Genomic DNA, 21,126 nt, shown 5'->3' on the forward strand with positions numbered 1-21,126 from the left:
CACTTCTGATTATTTCTAATTTCTCCCTAAAATAGGAAGCAATTTTTAACTCTATGGATAGAAATAGTGTTGGAAGATTGATAAGAGTTTTGATATAGTAACCAACCAGGGGATGTAGAATAGTGAATGCTCCAGACTGTAAGCCAGCAAATTGTGGCTCTCAGGCTAAATCTAGGCCTTCATGAGTTTTTGTAAATAAAGTTTTATTGGAACACAGAACATGTAAGTGATGGGCATTTATTTACATATTTCTATTATTGTTCTTGCACTATGAAGGTAGAGTTAAGTGGTTGCAACAGAAACCTCATGGCACATAAAACTTCACATATTTGGCCATGTGCAGTAGCTCATACCTATAATCCCAGCTAGTGCAATGGCTCACACCTGTAATCCTAACTACTTGGGAGGCTGAGGCAGGAGGATCACTTGAGCCCAAGAGTTTGAGACCAGATTGAGCAACATAGTTAGACCTCCACCTCGAAAAGAAAAGAAAAGAAAAGAAAAAACTCACATTTTTGCTGTCTGGTCATTTACAGAAAAAAGATTGCCAACCCTGTTCTAGAAAAATGGAGTAGGTTTATTGGGAGTTCTGAGTGCTCACCTAAACTTAGGTGAGTCTCAGCATGTGTTTTACTCCAGCCACATTATGCTATGCAGGCTCAAGTGTGGAGGAATAGGCAGACAGCTGAATTAAATCAAAGTTGGCATCTCACCATGCTTGTTTAAGGAAAATAGAGGGTCAAAGGAGCTGAGTATTTGCCAAGGAAGTTTTTACAATGATGAATTTGCAGTATAAGCTAGTTACTGGGGAAATTAAGGACATAAGGGGAGTGAAAGACTGTAGGAGATCAATAGATAGGTCCTCATGGAGTAAGAAAGCTGGAAACAGCAGATGGAAGGTGGAAATTAGATACCTAAAAATTAGATTATGCATGGTTTGCAATTATTAGAAATTGTGAGTTTTTAGGATTTCAGTGGCTAGGGTGGGATGGGGTCAAAACCATTGGAGGAGAAGAAACAAATACCAGCCTCTGCAACTGACTTGTCAAGGTGTTTATATTAATATCTGAAGTCTTCTCTTGGCTTACCAGAAACCTCTCTTGTTACTTCAAGCATTAATTTTACACTTATATAAATCAATAGGTATTCTATTCAGAGAAATGTGAATGGTACCTGATGATGCTTGGGTATTAGTAGATGTTAAGAAACCAAAGGGGAAAGTCTTAAGCTATTTGTGTCAACTTGTATAAATAGGAAAACTTCGATGTTAAAAATGTATTTTTTCTTTCTTTTTTTTTTTTGAGCCTGTTGCCCAGGCTGGAGTGCAGTGGCGCCATCTCGGCTCACTGCAACCTCCGCCTCCTGGGTTCAAGCGATTCTCCTGCCTCAGGCTCCCGAGTAGCTGGGACTACAGGCGCCCGCCACCACACCTGGCTAATTTTTGTATTTTTAGTACAGACAGGGTTTCACCAAGTTGGCCAGGATGGTCTCAATTTCTTGACCTCGTGATCTGCCAACCTCGGCCTCCCAAAGTGTTGGGATTACAGGCGTGAGCCACCGTGCCCAGCCAAAAATGTGATTTTTCTATCATTTGCATTTATCACATTGTTAGTTCTAACCTACTTTGTGTACTACTTACAAGTTATGATCTAGGTGGCTTAGAAAGCATAATTGCTTTTAAGTCACGGAGGTGTCATTTGGTAAAATTATTGTCCCGTTAAGTTTCATTCCTGTGTTAAAGTAGTTGGCTGAGTTATTCACACATTCCTTGAAGTGTTGTTAGTATTTCTTAAAACTCAGTCCTTGTTTCTGGGAATCTTCTCTATATATCAAAAGGCTAGATTGACATCATCTTTTCTTTTGAGAAAGGTGATTAATAGATTAGTTAATAGGTGAACAGGTTTCTATAAAAAATAATAGACATCAGAGTTAAATAATTTTCAAAGACCAGAAAAAATTTGCTAATTCTCAATGCTCATTTACTAGAAAACACAAAAGAACTTCATGGTGTATTTTTAGTGGATCATATGGGTAAGCCTTTACTGGCATGTCAACTAATATATCGGCAAAATGGTAATGTTAATTTATTTATGACAAGTTGTATAAATATTTCAAAGAAAAGACATACCAATATCTTTGAGACACACCAAAAAATGTGGAGAGAGAGAAAAAACAATAAATCTGGTGCTTAAAATCTGGTGCTTACATACACATAGTTAGTATCCTAAGTGATACCAAAAAAGCACCTCTGCTCCATCTTTGGTGCAATATTTTTTGATTATTGTTCTTTCCAATATACATGAAATGGTTTGGAGAATTTGACTCACACAGTTAGATTTATCTTCGAATATTATATTTCTATTAGGATGGCGCTCAAGAGACAAAAATAACTGTTGAAAAAAGTAAACAAGCAAACATTGCAACACTTCTCTAAAGACAAAAATAGTTCCCATGTTTAAAATCAGAGCAGCGGTGTTGGGTAGCTGGATGGGATCAGCTCCTCTGTCAGTGGGTTCCAGGTTCTCGGACACTAAAGAGTGTTCTCTTTAGTGTTCCAACACCTGAACAACAAACACTTGCTCAAGAACCTAGAGTGGAGGGCAAAGAACCCTGAAGAAAACAGTATATGCAGTCTCAATTATTTTTTGCATATTTTTTTACTTAATAGGCTATTATTTCTTGGTCTAATTTGGGGTTTTTGTAGTTTTGACTTTTTAAAATTGTTCCTACATGAAATACATTGCTTCCAATAACATTGCTTTTTACTTTCTATTACTCAAAGAATAATAACAGAATTAGTTGGATTTACACTTACCGGCTCTTCTCCTTTCTATTTTTTAATTTTCCAATTATTTGTTTATTTTTTAAATTTTGTTTGGTATTTCCAAATACTATCTATAAAAGATTCCACAGATTAGCAATACACTGGTCAAAATGATATTATTTCATTTAATATTTTATTTCATTATTCATTTAATAATGAGTTAAAGAATTGATTTCTCTCATTTTTAAGTTGTTTTTCAATTTTATATTGCTAACCTGTGATGAGTTTTTGTGGTAAAGAGCCAAATAACCTAAAATGATCAGAAAGGTAAAATGTTTTTTGTAAGAAGAAACTCAAGGTCCTGGGCTTATTTAAGAAAATAAAAACACTCACATTTGAGCTAGAAGCATTTTACACAGATTTGACTCCATTGACTTAAAACAATCTTTTATCTGAAAACCTCACAGGAAACCAAAGAGAATTTCTTCAATATATTATAGTATAATTTAAATTTCATGGTGGTCATTATAGTTCTGCTACCAGGTTGCCTAAATGAAATGTATTTTAAAATCACCTGTTTCTATTTTGTCTAAGGTAAATAAATAAATAAAACAAAGATCTACTTGTTCTTTGAAGAAATCTGATATTTTTAAGTTTCAACATAAAGAATGAAACTATTTACATGCAAGTTAGAGCTGATCTACACACATCTTATTCTCAAAGTAAGTAATTTCCTTACGCTTAATATTAACCTTAAAATTCTCAAAAGGAAATTACTTGCTTTAAGGATAAAATGCACATTTTTACAAAGAGAAATTGACTTTTCAGTTTTCAAACATTATAATAATCTTATAATAATCCACTTTTTGTAAAGCATATATTATAAAATTGTTGTTCATATTCATATTGTATAGTATACAATTATTATGTTACAGCTATTATAAGAATTTAATAAACACTGGAAGTAAGAATTATCATTTCATAAGATATAGGTAGAAAATAATTTTATTTTCTTAAAAATAACTTTTAAAAACATAATTAAAATCCTTTGGCTACATCTACTTATAATTATTGTAGATATTTCTAACATAAGTTCATGAGGTTTTCATGTTTCCATTCAAAGTAGTATGTAAGTAGAGACTAATATAATTCCTTAAGCCTTATGAAAATTAGTATTTTTATTGATAACTATCTTATTATTTTTAACTTGCCATAACTTCTAGTTTGGCCAGAAGAAATCAGATCTAAAACATACAAAGCCTAGAAAAAATGTAAATACACTTAAATTTCATTGCTCTCACCTTTGTATTTTGAAGCAAACCAAGAAAGCATTTTTCTTTCTGAATTGCATTAGGCTTTTTTTTTCTCTGTTAGTTTGTGGAGTACTAAAGGAAACACAAAACAATAGAGATCAGACAAGAAAATGGCAGCACTCAGAAAAAGTTATCATTTTCTAAATAAAATAACCTCCAAAGTCTTTACTCCCTCTATCCAGCATTCTGATATTGAATATTTATGCACAGAATTGTCATTGAATTTGGACATGTTAGGTCAGCTCAGCTGAAGTAGAATCATAAGGGGATGGCATCTATTGTACTTGAAAAGAGTTCACACACATAGGAAAGAGGAATAAACAAAACAAAAAAGAAAAAAAATACACTGCAGAAGCTAATAATAAGTACACAAAGTACACAAGTGTATTTATTACATTTTGCAAGCACTTTGTTCTACATTTCAAAAACGCCACCATCAAGCTGTTGGCACATTTATGTACAAAACAGATTAATTGTAATGCCTGCTACAAAGCACTCTGTGAAAATACAAACTCTAATACCAGAAATAAAAGCCAAAAGTGTCAACATCATTACATAAGTTGAAAAGACAGTTTTAGAAATTATCACAAACTGTTAAGACATGGAACTGAAACACTATAATATAGAATTTAAAGAAGCCCATTAATACTTTTGCTGAATATCTGTAATACTGTATATATCAGAAAAATTTTGAACCAGTAAGATAATCTAAGCATAAAGAAAAGGAAGCAAAATGAACCCCAAATTTATTAAATAATACTATGGAATGCATAATCATGCCACAGATATCCCTAGTAGTACCCCCTACCTACTACAAGAACTTGTAAAATTACTGATGATGCATGACTAGTCATTGTACAAAGATCGTTTCACTCAATAAATTTTTATTAGAAATGCAGTTACACTGAGAAAGGATTTCACAATGGTCAAATCAGTGCACAATACTACCTAGTTTTATACACTGACAAAAATGTCTTGTCAGGCTACATCATTTTAGAAGACACTTTACAGCATTCTTGTAGCATTAGAAATAATCAAAAGAAGAGAGTCAAGGTTAAAACAAACACCAAATTTGGTCCAATAATACTGATTGCTCTTTTTTAAAATTCCTTTGATACAGGTACTTTTTATAAATGAATATGAATGAACATTCGGTTAAAATGACTTACTTGAAATAAAGACACAAATATATCACTACACTTTCAAACAATACATTCTATAGGGGCCTCTGACCACACTTTAGAAAACACTACAGGTAAACCAACATAGATTGGAAGGCTGCAAGCAAAGCTATTATATTAATGGAAGCCTTTTCAAATATATCATACACATTTTAGGAATAGTTTACAGAGGTGCAATCCATTAAAACTTTTAAAGTAGGTAAAACAACTTCCGAGGGGTTAGTGTGCTTATTTGTAATAAACCACCTTCATAAAGGTAATTAATTTTCCACATTAGCATATTAAAAGTTCCAATCCAGCCACTTCTTAAATCACAAAGAGATCATTCTTCAATAGTCTACAGTAGTTATTTCCATTAAAATTGTCTCTATATACTAAACTTTAAAAGGTAAGCCTGGTGTCACAATCTTAAAAAGGCAACTAGCCATGCATTAGCATTACTGTTTCTACATGCTCACAACATAAACATGAGTAATCTGAGGGAAATACCTTTTAAGAACATCAAGAAAAAGTACAATGTTAACAAAGATAAGAAGCACTTTTTTTTTAAACCTACTCTTACAAATTTAGAAATTGCACCTTAGATTGATGAAAACATGAACCAGGGCCTATAGTAATATGGCCACTGATCTTCAGACAAAATTTCCATATTTCAAGAGTCATCATGATGTCATCTCTATCTATTGTTCATAATGTACAATGGTCCCTTTGAAGGTTACCTGTAGTTAAACTAGTTACCGAAATCAAAACTAAAAAGTATAAAAAGCTATTTTCTTTTCAAAACATAAGAAATAATGCAAAAGGTGTTATGTATAACACATGGGAAGTGGTTAAAAATCAAACAAATCTTTGCATTTGACAATGTTAATATCTTTGATTTTACAGAACTAGTAAATGAGTTTGAGAAATTTCAAAAAAAAGGCTGGATAGGAGCTTGTAGAAAAGATCTGATTTACATCAATTTAATAAATTGGGAAATTTAAGTGCTAAACAACAAAGAATTGTACTCAGGTGATTCATAAGTCACCTTACATATCATTGATGAGAAGCACTTTCGTTTTGTTTTTTAAAGGTTGGATGGTTGGATGGCCCTTAGTTAAACACCAATGCATTCAAATCGTAGAAAGAACAGGAAGATGCATTTATGTGTATGCATTGAGCCGCTCTTTGGAGCGAGTAGAGTGGATGTCATGAAGCTCTTGCTCTTCCTTCGACTTGATGTCTTCATACTTCTGCATCCGGCAGGCGTCTTTCACATAGGCCCAGTTGGCAGACAGAACCATAAGGTAGTGAACCTAATCAAAGACAAAAATAATTTATATTGGAAGTTTGTTCAGTGTCTTCATTACACCTTGCTATCTCGAAAGAAGTCTTCGAATTATAGATCTATATAGGAAATGTTCACATATAAAATGGAAACAAAATTTCTTTGGTAATAGAAACAATATGAAATATATTTTTCATTCCTCCAACTATATCCCACCATATTCTTGGCACCATTTCTTTCAGTATCTCTTTCTCTGTTTCAATTCTTGGAAGTAATCCAAAACTAATTCTTAATCTTTATGGGATGTTTCCTGCCTAATGTGTCCTCATTTGCCCAAACCATAGATGATTCATTTCATGTTCATGTATCTATGTTTTATAATCCATAATCAGAAATATTTTCACATACCGTTTGTGTCTGACTTGAATTAACTGGAGGTTCTATTACCCCAATTAAAGAGAGATCATGGAAACCCCCAAATATACCTGTGGATTTGATTATCAGGTTAATTTTGCATATGATGAATTTTGTAGTTTCTTTTCTATTATAAACTACAGGAGATAAAATATTGTGTTACATAGATTTTTTATATGTATATACATTCACAAAAACTAGAATAGTGCCATGTTCAAAAAGGAAGCTCCTGGTTTGTCTTGAGTAATGAAGTTGCTGGAGAAATAAAGCTCCTTTATTTGACTTGAGTTTACCCAGCAATGAGACCGCTTATTTGTTTTTCTTTTCTTTCTTCCCTCTTGGTCCACAGGGGAGATAAAGCAGCTTTCCACATGACGAATTTTGATGAATAGGGAAGAGAAACTAAGTTGACAGTTATTTACTTTCTCTGAGTTTTAAAGGGTGGGCAATATTTTAATCCAACATTCAGAAAAATAGAACACTTAGATTTTGATGATTAGTAAACAATACATTGAAAGAGGAGGCGGGCTGGTTCTAGAAAAGTACAGATGGATATAAAGAATGCAATGTCAGTTCTAAATAATGAATATTGTGGTGTGTTCAGGTAGTCAACAAACAGCAAAAAACAAAACAATTTTGACACGGGATGTAGGGGAAAAGATGCATACCACTATAAATAACCTATTTTTAGAATTTTCTGTTTCCTCTGAAGTTTAGCATTTTGTTTAAGGAACACTCTAAGCCACCTGAAAGCAGGGGCTGTGAGTTATATTCTTGTACATTATGGCATTTACATAGTGAAAGCATAATCACTGTATATATATATACGGATTAAATAAGGCTTATACACATAATGAAGTTTATGCAGTATTTTGTTGCTGTAAAATATCAAGTGCTGTGGAGAGTGCTTAGTACATAGCAGATACAAATTTGCCAAATAAATGAATATATTTTTCAATCTTCAAAAACTTTTCATAATATCTGAGAAAATGTGGCCCCAAAATTATTATTAAATATGTATGAGTGTGGCCAGGTGCGGTGGCTCACGCCTGTAATCCCAGCACTTTGGGAGGCCAAGGCAGGTTGATCACTTGAGGTCAGGAATTCAAGACCAGCCTGGCCAACGTGGTGAAACCCCATCTCTACTAAAAATACAAAAAATAGCTGGGTGTGGTGGCACGTGCCTGTAATCCCAGCTACTTGGGAGGATGAGGCAGGAGAATGGATTGAACCTGGGAGGCAGAGGTTGCAGTGAGCTGAGATCATGATACTCTTCTCTAGCCTGGGCAACGGAGTGAGACTCTGTCTCAGAAAAATACATATATATATATATATATATATTTACATTATATATATATGTAATACAGGCATTTCCTCTGGCCTTAAGGGGAACCCAAGCTGCAGGGCTTATTACTGTCCCTCACTAGGTGAACAGTGATTACTGAAATCTGGTCCAATGCTAAGTTGACTTACTTTGTCAGCATGTAGGACTTCCTAACTTCTCTACAAATAATGGAGTAGAGTAGAACAGAGTAAGTTCCTGAGAAATATTATTAATAACATTACAATTACTATTCTCAAGTTCTTAATATTAAGTTTTTAAGAAATATTATTAATAATAAAGTCCCTGCTTTATTATTCCTGGTACTAGCAGCATAAGTACCAGGAACAGTAGCAGTAGTTATATTTTACCTGTCTCCTAAGACCTACATCATTATCAGAGCTAATAAGTTGGAAATACTTAGGTCAATCATTTAAGCTAGTATGGGGTTTTGTGATGACTCTAGACAGAGAAAATAACCCCCAGATAATGCTTAGTACTTGAAAAAATAATCTTCTAAGCTTTCTGTTTTAAATAAAACGTACATATAGCTTTAAGTATATGCAAAGCATAGATTGCTTAAGAAATACATAGTATATAAATTTCTATCATCTCAAAATCTGTTGATTTGTTTTCAGAGTAAGCATTTTCAGGGACATTTAAATAACACTTGTCTAAATAGGTGTTTTTCACTAGTGTATACCTGTATTTTTAGACAGAATTTTATATGCACATATACGTAGCAAATGCAAACAAATATTTATTATAGTCCACTTTTTAAAAGATACCTTCACAGACTTCTTGTACCTGGGTATACATTGCTCATACATACCCGTGTCATTAAAGTTTTTGACAGTATAGGAATGGGTGTATGAACACAAAGGTACATATGTTTCCTCTGATATCACAACCAGCATGTTTTCTTCTAAGGACCATAATGTTTGGTATATCATTGGCCAGAACTTGTTGATTCTTCCCCAGGGCATAGTTTAGCATTAATTTTAGGTTGAGAATATAAGGCCTTTGCTTTTGTTCTATTTTGATCCCCCCAATTAATCAACCAACATGATCTTTATCAAGAGTCTCATATTCTGAAACAAAATTTCTATATAGAGGTTTATTGTCACTGTATCAAAAATGTTGAGCAATGCTAAAGTAACAAAACATGGAAAATTCATGTTAGGACTGACATAGTCAGTTTTATTGAATATATATGTAAGTCATTTTTAATAAAACAAATTAAATACAAAATATTTATGAAATCAGTAAAATAACCACTCTGACATGGCTAATTAGCATGTTAGTATTTTCTCATCATTCTTACTTTTAGTCTCTGACAAGAGAAAAACAATTTTTTAAGAAAGTGTTCCTTTCACCAATACATTAGATAGATATTGGCACCATGAGGAAAAGAATTAAATAAATTCCAATTCATTCACCATCTTTACATATTGACTCAGCTGTCACAGTCGTGAGGTTACTGGGAGTCCTTCTAGGGCTCTAGACTACTCATCCTCAAGGATACAAACACAGACTGAAGATATTGGCTGCAAAAGCTATTACTGATGCTCAGAGCACTTGCTCAGGGTTGATATTTGGCATTCCAGTGGGCATACTGGAACTCATGCCAAGTTAGAAAGGAGGAGACTGGCCCTGGCAAGTGGTAGATCCTCCTCACTGTGTAAAAGCTTGATGTCTTAAAAGAAGATCTAAAGACTGGCTCTTAATATTTCTGAAGCAAATTAGATATAGAAGACATGACTTGAAACTACTCACATTTATTTTTTTTAATAACCTAATTTGTTTTTCATAAATGACTGTATATGGCTTTTTAATGTTCTCAGTTAAGGAAAAAAAAAGTAAATCAAGGAATTGATTAGATTACTCACAATGTCACATTGGTATATACATATATGCTACAGAAATAATTTTTATATTTATAGTTATCTAATATCTAAAATCCTAATGAATTACTATTTTTGTTAATGTTCTCAATATGGTAATAATAATATTTCTTGGGGTTTAGCCTTGTTGTTGACTTACTTACTTTCCCATTGTTTCCCCTGCTTTTTTTAATCTGATGAAATAAATGTGTTTTACATGGACTTCAAACTTTAGAGATAGTTTATCATCTCTACAAGCAAATAGCTCCGGAATTCACATTGAAAACCAAGCACCAGCGCTTTGAGGTCTTACCATAGCAATGACTGCTGCCCCAGCTCCAGCAAGCGCCACAATAAACAAGTGGAAGGTCATGTTCAGCTGCAAAAGAAACCACAGAGAATCAAAAGGTGTCAGAGTTTCAGGTAGGAGAGAGGTCAAGATTGCTACCGTCTTATAAACAAGACTTTGTACATCTTAAATGAAAGCAAGCCTGTGATAATCACCCACCTGATTAAAACAGATTATTACAATATATTTTCCACTGCAAATCATTTCAATCATTTCAACTTCATCATTATAACATAATTTCATTATAAAGATGAGACAATGATTAATAATGATGGTTTTCATCAGTAACATAACAATATAAGGAGGGCTATGCTCTCTTTAAAAATAACTTCATCATGTTTTCAGCCTTCATTAAAATGAGTTTCCAGAAAATTTGAAAGTCATTATAATTTTTATTGAAATATGCAGAGCATCTAATTCCTATTTATCCTCTACTCCCCCTGAATAACACTACTTTAGGTAAAATTGCCTCTGATAGAATAAAGGGAAAAGTTAATATAGATTTAGTTTAATACATTATCCAAATAATAAAATGAATGCTAAAATTCTGACAAAATTAAAGGCTGTAAAAACACTCACCTCAGTAGATTCGCACATCCTCAAGAAATTCTCAGAGACAGTACAAATTTTCTTTTCCTCTCCAATTGTCACAATTCCTACAATGTGTGGAAAATGACAGTTTAGCAGTATAAATGTTTTGAAGAGCCAAGCGAGAAAAAAATGAGTTTTTGCTAATCAAATCTAAGCAAGTTCCATTTTATCTTATGTTATGTTACAGTGGAAAAATTACCTAGCTTTCATTGTGGATAATAACTATGCATAGAATTATGAATATAATATACAAGACTATTTAGCCCTCAAGCAATTTAAATAATTTCAATCTGAATTCAATTGAATCTCACCACCAGAATTTCCAGACTCAATTATAGCCAGTTTATTGGTTTGGCCCATTAATGTGATAGTAGAGGCATCACAATTATTTTGTTAACTATGCCCCAGACTGTGCTGAAGTCAGGATCTAAATTTGTTCAGCTGGTGCAATGCTTCTGTTAATCTATAAAAGCATACTGCCCGAAGGAGTACTTTTCTTTCTGCCAGTTTTGCAAACAATGCTATTAGTAACAGGAAATGAAAAGTTGCCATTTCACTTCTATTTACCCCTGTTCCAGTTGGTTCATAGACCAACTGCATTAGAATCACCTAGGAAATTGTCAAAAATACGTATTTTTAGACTGTAACACAAAACTGATAGACGGGAATCTATGAATATTAGGCCTAGAACACTGCATTTTTAAAACAAGCACAGAGGTAATTCACTGGCGTGTCTGTCTCATCTTAGAGAGCAAAAGTAACCAAGTTCATCTGATCATGGCTCTTTAATTTTATTTTCTGAACTCTTGAAGTGCTAAACACATACAGGCATGATAAAACACATTCAGGACATTCTAATATCTAAGATTTTAGCATTTGCTGCTCTTTAGTTGCTTTTGTTGTTGTTGTTGTTTTATTTTTATGGTTTGTTTTGTTTTGTTTGAGACGGAGTCTCACTCTGTCACCCAGGCTGGAGTATAGTGGTGCAATCTCAGCTAACTGCAACCTACGCCTCCCGGGTTCAAGTAATTCTCATGCCTCAGCCTCCAGAGTAGCTGGGATTACAGGTGCACGCCACCACACCCAGCTAATTTTTCTGTTTTTAGTAGAGACGAGTTTCACCATGTTCACCAGACTGGTCTCAGACTCCTGACCCCAAGTGATCTGCCCGCCTCAGCCTTCCCAAAGTGCCAGAATTACAGGTATGAGCCACGGTGCCAGGCCTTCTTTATTTAGTTTTAATATGTATATGTATTTACATATTCTTAGCTTTATGGGGTGTCATCAACTCTCCCTCTCTTACAGAGCTGCTGCTATTAGTTTCTTCTTTGCCAATAGTTTGTGGAATCTATTTCAGTGTGAAAAATCTATTTGCAGTAAACAAACACAGAGATCCCTCTCTACAGCCTTTCCTTTCTGCCAAGATAGTTCTAAGAGTGGGTAAAAATTTGAAAGGGTTCTCTCATGAGATTTCCTCCCTAAAAAATCACCAGTGTTGAAAAAGCTTCCGGTCAAAGCTCTCTCTCTTCATAGTGAACCATTACAGACTTTATTTTGTGGAATATTTATGTTGTGCTTACATTTCCTTATCCATTTCTCAATTCACGTTTTCAGCAAAACACCTAGAAAGTGTTGCCTAACCTCACTGCAATTCCTTTCCTTTCATTTCTACTTAAATCCTCTCAAGTCATATTTTGCCCCAACCCCCCTCCATGGAAATTTTTCTTATAAAGATCACTAATGACCTCCAAGGACTGATTCTCAGTTTTCGTCTTCTTGCAAGTTGACAGTATTAAACACAGTTGATGCCCACCTTTTCCTTCATGCTCTCTTCATTTGGCTTCTAAAATCTACAGTTTTCAGTTTCTGCCTTTCTGATCTCATTGGCGCCTTCTTCTCAAATTTTTGTCTGTTGCCTCCTCTTCTCTCTGACCTCTTAAGTTGCAGCTTCCCACCCTTCACTCCTCAGCCTTTTTTCTCCCATGCATATCTTATCCAGTCCCAGATATTTAAATATTATCCTAAATCTATGTGGCCATCCCACATCACTCTTCTGAAATCAGGATTCATATATCCAATTTCTTATCTGACAATTGTATTTGGATTTCTAATAAGCATTAAAAAAAAAAACTTCTGCTCTTCTCCTTTGCTGGCTCCACTCCCAAGCAAACACTTCTCATAGCCTTTCCTATCTTTCTTGATAGGAAATCTTACCACTTGCTCAGTCAAAAGAAATTCCTCCTTGAATTCTCTTTTTTTCCCCCCAAACCCTACATGCAATCTATCAGGAAATTCTGCTGCCTCTATGTTCAAAATACATCCATAATCAGACCGATTCTTCCCACCTCCCTTGCCATCTCCTCATCCAAGCCACCAAAATCTCCCACTTGGATTAGTATCATTTGCTAACTGGCTTCCTCACTTCTACCCTTCCTACAAACCTTTCTTCAAGTAGCAGCCAGAGTAATCCTTCTATTATTAGTCAGACCATCTCCTTCCTCTGCCAAAATCTGTAATGTCTCTCTACTCCCCTCAGAATAAAGCCCCACACCTATAATGTTCTGTAATGCACTCATCAAGATGGTACATCGTGGGAACTCGTAGACTTCATCTCAATCTTTTGTCCTACTGTCTTATTCTACTTCAGACACATTGGATTCCCTGTTGTTTCCTGAGAAGCCAGGTATCATATTGGCTTGGTAACTTAGCACCGGCTCTTCTCTCTGACAAGAATATTCCCAGAGCTGAGTTCCTCCTGTCCTTCAAATGAAACTACTCAGTGCAACTTTTCTACATCATTAAAAAAAATACTATTGTTACAGAAGGTAGTCAGACATGAACAGAGCAAGAGAGTCCCCCAACTCACCGCCCACCAAGGATGTCAGGCCACCATCAGGTGACAGTCAGGCAGTTGTTAACTGTCTTTCTAAAATAATAATTGGTCACAGCTGGCTCCTAATAAAGAAACACCAGTAGCTGGTGATCAGCAGCTTCTTGATATGAACTCAGGAGTCGGACAAGCGGGCTCAAGCCTGCACACTAAGAGGCAAAATGGCAGAGTGTAACTGATATATGACCTTCCTCTAGGAACACTCACATGAGCATGTGTGCAACTCCAGAAAACACACTGCACATGCAGTCCCTCCCAAGTGCTGACCACCCACTGCACATGCGGACAGCCCACCTCAAGGGAAGAACCAGGTGAGAAGTATACAAGACCCTAGAAGAAGGCCAATGTATAAAACCCCAAGTCAAAAGATCAAACAGGGCACTTGATCTCTCAAGTCGCCCGCTTGGCCCTTTTCCAACTCTACTTTCTTTCATTCCTGCTCTAAAACTCTTTTTTTTTTTTTTGAGATGGAGTCTGGCTCTTTCGCCCAGGCCAGACTGCAGTGGTGCTATCTCGGCTCACTGCAAGCTCCGCCTCCCGGGTTCACACCATTCTCCCGCCTCAGCCTGCTCTAAAACTTTTTAATAGACTTTCAGTCCTGCTGTGAAACTTGCCTCAGTATCTTACTCTGCCTTATTCCCCTCAGCTGAATTCTTCCTTCTGAGGAAGCAAGAAGTGAGGTTGCTGCAGGCCCATATGGATCTGCCACTGCTAACATCATTGCTGAACTTCCAGTACTCCTGATGCTATATGTATATGTGTATATACACACACACACACACACACATAAAATAAAGTTTTTGTGATAAGTATACCATATATAACAAATATATATAATATATATTAAAAATTAACTAGTTTAAAAATCAACATGTGAATAATATGAAGCTCTAGAAGTGAGCATGTAGAGGATGAGCTGCAGTGTAAATTTGAAAACCTGATTATTTTGATTCTTGTATATCTGTCTATAAATGGCCAAATTGTTCTTACCAAAAATTAAGATTATTCAAATTTATATCAATTTTTCTAAATATTGAATATATATATTTATTACCTATGGAAAAGTTTTTAGCTGAAAGGTGCAGACTGATATTTTCAGTTTCTTCAAAGCGATTAGGAGAAAAGGCAAGTTATAAGCAAGGTTGGCCAGGAGCAGTGGCTCATGCCTGTAATCCCAACACTTTAGGAGGCTAAGGCAGGCAGAATCACCTGAGGTCAGGAGTTCAAGACCAACCTGGCCAACATGGTGAAACCCCATCTCTACTAAAAAAATACAAAAATTAGCCAGGCATGGTGGTGGGCGCCAGCTACTTGGGAAGCTAAGGCAGGAGAATTGCTTGAACCCGGGAGGTGGATGTTGCAGTGAGACGAGATCACACCACTGCACTCCAACCTGGGCGACAGAGTGAGACTGTCTCAAAAATAATAAAAATAATAAGCTAAAACTAGGCAAGAGAAGCATTAAGAACTGGGTGCAAAGAGAATTGGGGAGAACAGGGAGGACTTGATGCATGAAAGTTGCAGTAACAGGCTTTTTTAGTACTTTATGTTTTTCATGCTAGCTAAAAACAAGTAATATATTTCTGGCATCGTGAGAATTATTTGTGCCTGAAATATGAACAACTTCAGAGAAAATGATGCATAATGTGTGTACACAGTTCCTATGACTTTTATCACTAAGGCAATAAAAACCTTTGGTGCTTACTGGACAGTTGAAGTACGACTCCTAGGTTTGTAAATTCCTCTTAAGAAAATTGTAGGCCAGGTGCGGTGGCTCACGCCTGTAATCCCAGCACTTCGGGAGGCCAAGGCAGGTGGATCATTTGAGGTCAGGAGTTCGAGACCAGCCTGGCCAACATGGTGAAACCTCGTCTCTACTAAAAATACAAAAATTAGCCAGGCATGGTGCCACACGCCCATAATCCCAGCTCCTCGGGACTCGGGAGGCTGAGGCAGGAGAATTGCTTGAACCTGGGAGGCAGAGGTTTCAGTGAACCGAGATCACGCCACTGCACTCCAGCCTGGGCGACAGAGCAAGACTCCATCTCAAAAAACAAACAAACAAACAAACAAAAAAAGTTGTAAATGAGAGTTGAAGTTAAGCAGAAAGATGCAGATACTTATGACACTCTGAGATCTGATAGGATGACAGGAATTAACTCCCTACTATGAAATATAAATGCTTAAATTTAAAAATAATTTATCATTTACGTTGCTAGTTTTAAAGATGATAGAATACCAGCGTGTCCTTTTGCAGATTCTAGAGACCAACCACTTCCCCTGGCTCTGGGGTTTTTTTCTTTATTTTCAAAGTCAGCAACAATGGATCCTTTCATACCCTTCTTCTATCTTCCATCTCCCTCTAAATGACTCCTCTCCTTTGGCCCTATTTTTCATTTTTGAGGACGCTTCTGATTACATTGATGCCACCTGGATAATTCAGGCACGTTACTTTCTTAAAATCAGTTGATTAGCAACCTTAATTCCATCTGTGGCTTTAATTCCCCCTTGACATGTCACCTAACATAGGAATACCAAACAGAGGATTAGCCTACACAAGAAAAATATAACCAATATTTTACCAAATGAATTATTGAATTATTTAGCAGAAATGAATATAGTTCAGTAATTAGCAATGACACATAGCTAAACATACAAAAGAATTCCTATTAGGAGTATATGTATCTAATTTTTATGCAAACATAAAGTGTTGGCTGGGCATGGTGGCTCACGCCTGTAATCCCAGCACTTTGGGAGGCTGAGGCAGGAGGATCATGAGGTCAGGAGATCGAGACCATCCTGGCTAACAGGGTGAAACCCCGTCTCTACTAAAAATACAAAAAAATTAGCCAGGCGTGGTGGTGGGCGCCTGCAGTCCCAGCTACTCGGGAGGCTGAGGCAGAAGAATGGTGTGAACCTGGGAGGCGGAGCTTGCAGTGAGCCGAGATCGCGCCACTGCACTCCAGCCTGGGCGACAGTGCGAGACTCCGTCTCAAAATAAATAAATAAATAAATAAATAAATAAAAATAAAGTGTCCTTTTGAATAGCACAGACTTAGGTTAAAAGTGCTATTTATTTCTAGTTTCAACTCTATCTTCTGTTAAATCTTGGGCAAATAATGTAATATTCCTAGGTCTTGGCTGACTTTTCTGGAGAAAGTATGATGAGCCAGGTTCATGATGTAAGTGTCAAACTTCATTTTATATTTTTGTCATGAAGATATTTTTCTTTTAAAATTGAGTAGTACTAGCACATGACACAATTTTTCCTTAAATATTTATTGAAAATGAAACCAACCCAATTGTTCCATAGAAATGATATTTGTGGGTTTTTGAACAAACATAGAAATTAACCCTGCTGGTCTTAAAACTTGAAATTTACATTTGTCTCATCTGAGTTCCTCCCTCAGGAAACCCACCATCAGGCAAGGGACTGAAGCTCACCAGATCACCACATCTAGACAATGAGATGCCAGACCTCTCATTCATGGTTACCTCCTTATCCCCTAATTCCTGTTTTACATTCCTTATTCACTATATGACCCCACCACCAATTTTAGTGGTGGGGAGACAGATTTGAGACTGATCTCCCATCCACCTCGGCTGCAGCACCTGAAAAAGCCTTTCTTCCTGGCAATACTTTCTGTCTCAGTGACTGGCTTTCTGTGTGGCGAGCACTGCAACCTAGATCGAATCCCTGTTTTCAGCAACAAAAATAGTGTGAGCAAATAAATGAAATGAAATCCTACTGAGAAGTGCTTTATGGAAATAAGATAAAAACAAGCTGCTCTCGCTAACATGTGCGGGTGTGCTGAATAAGAGGTAGGATTGGCTGAAAGTCTAAAAGAAGCCCCACCTACTTTCTCTCCGTGGTTGGCTCTTAAGTTTTATCAAATCTTCAGGTTGTAATGGAGGAAAGTTTTAAACCTTGCATCTAGATGATGTAATGAGGATCAGTTTTAACATTTCCTCACATAAAGTTATGGGGATAAACATCTAATACATCCAATGTAATTGAATCACAGAATATATAATTGGAGGATAACAGAAATCATAATAAAAAGCATCAAAAATACAAGTAAAATTATTTCATGATGCATTTTGAAATACAGCAAATCCTAATATGATATGCCATCTATAAATCCTCCAACTATATCAAGTAATGTCTCTGCCTGCCATTAGAACTGTTTGAAATGCATAAATTTATTACATGCATGGGAATGAACAGTGAGATGCACACCTCCACTAAGTAGGTATAATGGCCATTATAGGCTGAGAGTTCCTATTACATAGATTAAATACCTGGTCTCCTGTAAAATAAAAGATGGCGTCTATACACTAAGAAGACAACTCTGCAACAAGGGAAATTACTTTGAAGTATATTCTTATCTATGCAATTGTCTTTTTGATGAATATTAGTAAATTCTGAATTGATCCTAATACAATGTTTGAGGAATGGTTTTCTTCTGATGCTTCTTGATAATAATGTGGTTATATACATACATTCAGGAGTCTTATCAGGATACATAATCTGGAGGGCAAATAAATATTATACAGCAGTAGATTTTATATTAAGAGCTAAACAGAACGTCTTAATAGTTCATGTAAAGGCTGCATGACATCTAAAATGTGTCTCCTCTTTCTTTCAAATCCATAAAAGAAAAGGTACATTTGGATAAATCTTGATAAATATGTTGTAAACATTGGTAAGCTTCAAAGAACAATTTTAACCACATATTTATGCTTTACATAATATGGAAACAAATAATATAGCACATTCTTTTTTTTTTTTAAAAAAAAGACAATCAGAGGTATGAACTAATGAGATTGAAATAAGGTTTTTGACTTTGAGTTGATGCCATAATGGGATGAAACCTTTGGAACTTGGGGTAGGTTGAATGTATTTCACACAAAGAAATGTATGTGTATCTTTGGTGGCCAGAGAGTAGACTGCAGTAGGCAAAAAATAGCCTCCCATAGATGTTCACATCCTTAACTCCGGAACTTGTACCTGTGTTGGAGTAAGCTGTGAAGGGGAATTAAGCTTGCAGAATTGTCAGGGAGAGGCAACTTTGCTGCCTTTGACCGAAAATGGACTTCCATCATGACCAAGTAAATGTAGGAGATCATGAAAACAGTAAGCAGTTTGGGAAAAAAATTGACCTTGGCTTTCGATATTATATTTGTCTCCTATTGCTGCTGTAACAGATTGTCACAAATGTAGTGGCTTAAAGCAACACAAGTTTGTCTCTTACAGTTCTGGAAGACAAAGCTAAAACCAAAGGGTCATCAGGGCTGCACTTCTCTGGAGGCTCTAGAAGCAGGAGCAGCTTCCTTTCCTATTCCAGTTTCTCCAGGCCACCCACATGCCTTGGCTCTTGGCCCCTTTTCTCCATCTTTAAAGCCAGCAACACTGCATCTTTCTGCCTTTTTGCCGTAGTCTGTCTATCTCTGACTGACTCTTCTCTTCTGACTCTCTCTTCCACTTTGAAGGATCCTTGTGATTACACTGGGCCCATCTGGCTAATCCAGGATAATCTCCCCATTTTAAGATCAGTTGACTAGCAACCCTAATTCCCCATTGACAAGTAATCTCACATATGTGTATGTTTCAGGAATTGGCATGTGTACATCTTTGAGGATCCTTTATTCTGTCTACTTAATAGACTAATGGTTTACTTAAGATTATAGCTGAAAAAAGCTCTTTTGCTAAAAATTATATTTGAAAAGCTGTCGAGTAGAAAATAATTGTGCTAAGATTCAGGACACTCCCCTTTCCATCCCAGCCCGGCCTGCTGAGTAGCTATATCCCTGGAAAATTATTTCATTTCTTAGGGCTCCATTTCTTTTAGACCAGACAGCTGGACTGGTGATAAATGAAGTCCATTTATAAAATTCTATGACTCTAAGACATATTCTGTGCTTAATGTCATAAGGAATCCTATATACTTAGTGGTATAAGCCTCAATACTTTCAGTGAAATTAGGTTCATTTGGGGATCACAAGCACTTGAATGCATTGAGAATTAATAAGTTTTTCTCTTTTTAAAGTTGAAAATATTAAGAAGGTCTATTTATCTTTTACAAAGGATTGTTCTTTCTGTCCTTTAGAAAACAAACTTGGGGAAATTTTAAATATTATTTTTCTAGAGTCTCCCAGTGTTTTTTCAGTTTAGAATCTGGTTTGATAATACCAAAGACTTTATAATCACCTACTTAACTATTTGCATTTATTATACTACAAGAAATGAAATGTTCCTAATCAGAACATGCTAATCTCTCGTGTATTTCTGAAAGTATAAACCGTCACATACAAGAGAATCCGACCCTCATGTATTCCTGTGGTAACACTTTCTTAAGATTAAACTGAAGCTCTGAGAGTAGGGTTAACAGATTTAACAGTGAAAACAATCTCAGTGTCCCTTAGTTAAACCTGAATTTCAGATAAAGAACAAATCATTTTAGTATAACTATATCCCATACAATATTTGGTACCATACTTGTAATAAAAAATATAGCTTGTTTATCTGAAATTCAAATTTCACTGGGTGCCCTGTATTTTAACCTGGAAACCCTATTTGAGAGGCTAATCACATATTTTCCAAATTTAACTTTTAGGATCAGCAGAATAAAAGGAAGACATTTAGGACAAGGGGCAGAAAGCAGAGCCACGGCTTTCTAAGCAGCTGTTCTGCAGTGATCTCCAGTAGCATTTGCTGTGGGCTCCTTTTCCAATATTTACAAGGGATTTGATTTTGAGAGTAAAACTTCCCCAATGTCCATATTCCCTCTTGCCAAGAACGTCACCTGTAGAGCATATTATTCTGCTTTTTCCCCCATACGCATGTACATATGAGTACTATTATTACGTGAGATTTTTGCCCTAAATAAAATTAAACAAAGAGGGCTGCTCACTTATTTGGCACTCTTTGATTTCATTATTTTATTTATTTGTTTATTTATTTTGAGATGGAGTCTCACTCTGTTGCCCAGTCTGGAGTGCAGGGGCACCATCTCAGCTCACTACAACCTCTGCCTCCTGGGTTCAAGAAATTCTCCTGCCTCAGCCTCCCGAGTAGCTGGGACTACAGGCATGTGCCACCATGCCTGGCTAATTTTTTAATTTTTAGTAGAGACAGGATTTCACTATGTTG

General features: G+C 35.9%; 1 protein-coding gene across 2 annotated transcripts in view; it reads right to left on the bottom strand.

The window, feature by feature from the left end:
- Positions 1 to 4,438: 4,438 nt before the first annotated feature.
- GPM6A (glycoprotein M6A) overlaps positions 4,439 to 21,126 on the bottom strand; it is a 370,006-nt gene continuing 353,318 nt past the window's right edge. For both annotated transcript variants that reach the window (XM_054485714.2, XM_054485713.2), the window contains exons 5-7: positions 11,072 to 11,148; positions 10,457 to 10,522; positions 4,439 to 6,553 (exon numbers count right to left, since the gene is read on the bottom strand). In XM_054485714.2, coding sequence (XP_054341689.1) covers positions 6,401 to 6,553; positions 10,457 to 10,522; positions 11,072 to 11,148 — 296 coding nt within the window. In that variant the 3' untranslated portion in view covers positions 4,439 to 6,400. The remainder of the gene's footprint in view (positions 6,554 to 10,456; positions 10,523 to 11,071; positions 11,149 to 21,126) is intronic.

This window comes from Pongo pygmaeus, chromosome 3, assembly GCF_028885625.2.
Source record: "Pongo pygmaeus isolate AG05252 chromosome 3, NHGRI_mPonPyg2-v2.0_pri, whole genome shotgun sequence".
NCBI classification, from domain to species: domain Eukaryota; kingdom Metazoa; phylum Chordata; class Mammalia; order Primates; family Hominidae; genus Pongo; species Pongo pygmaeus.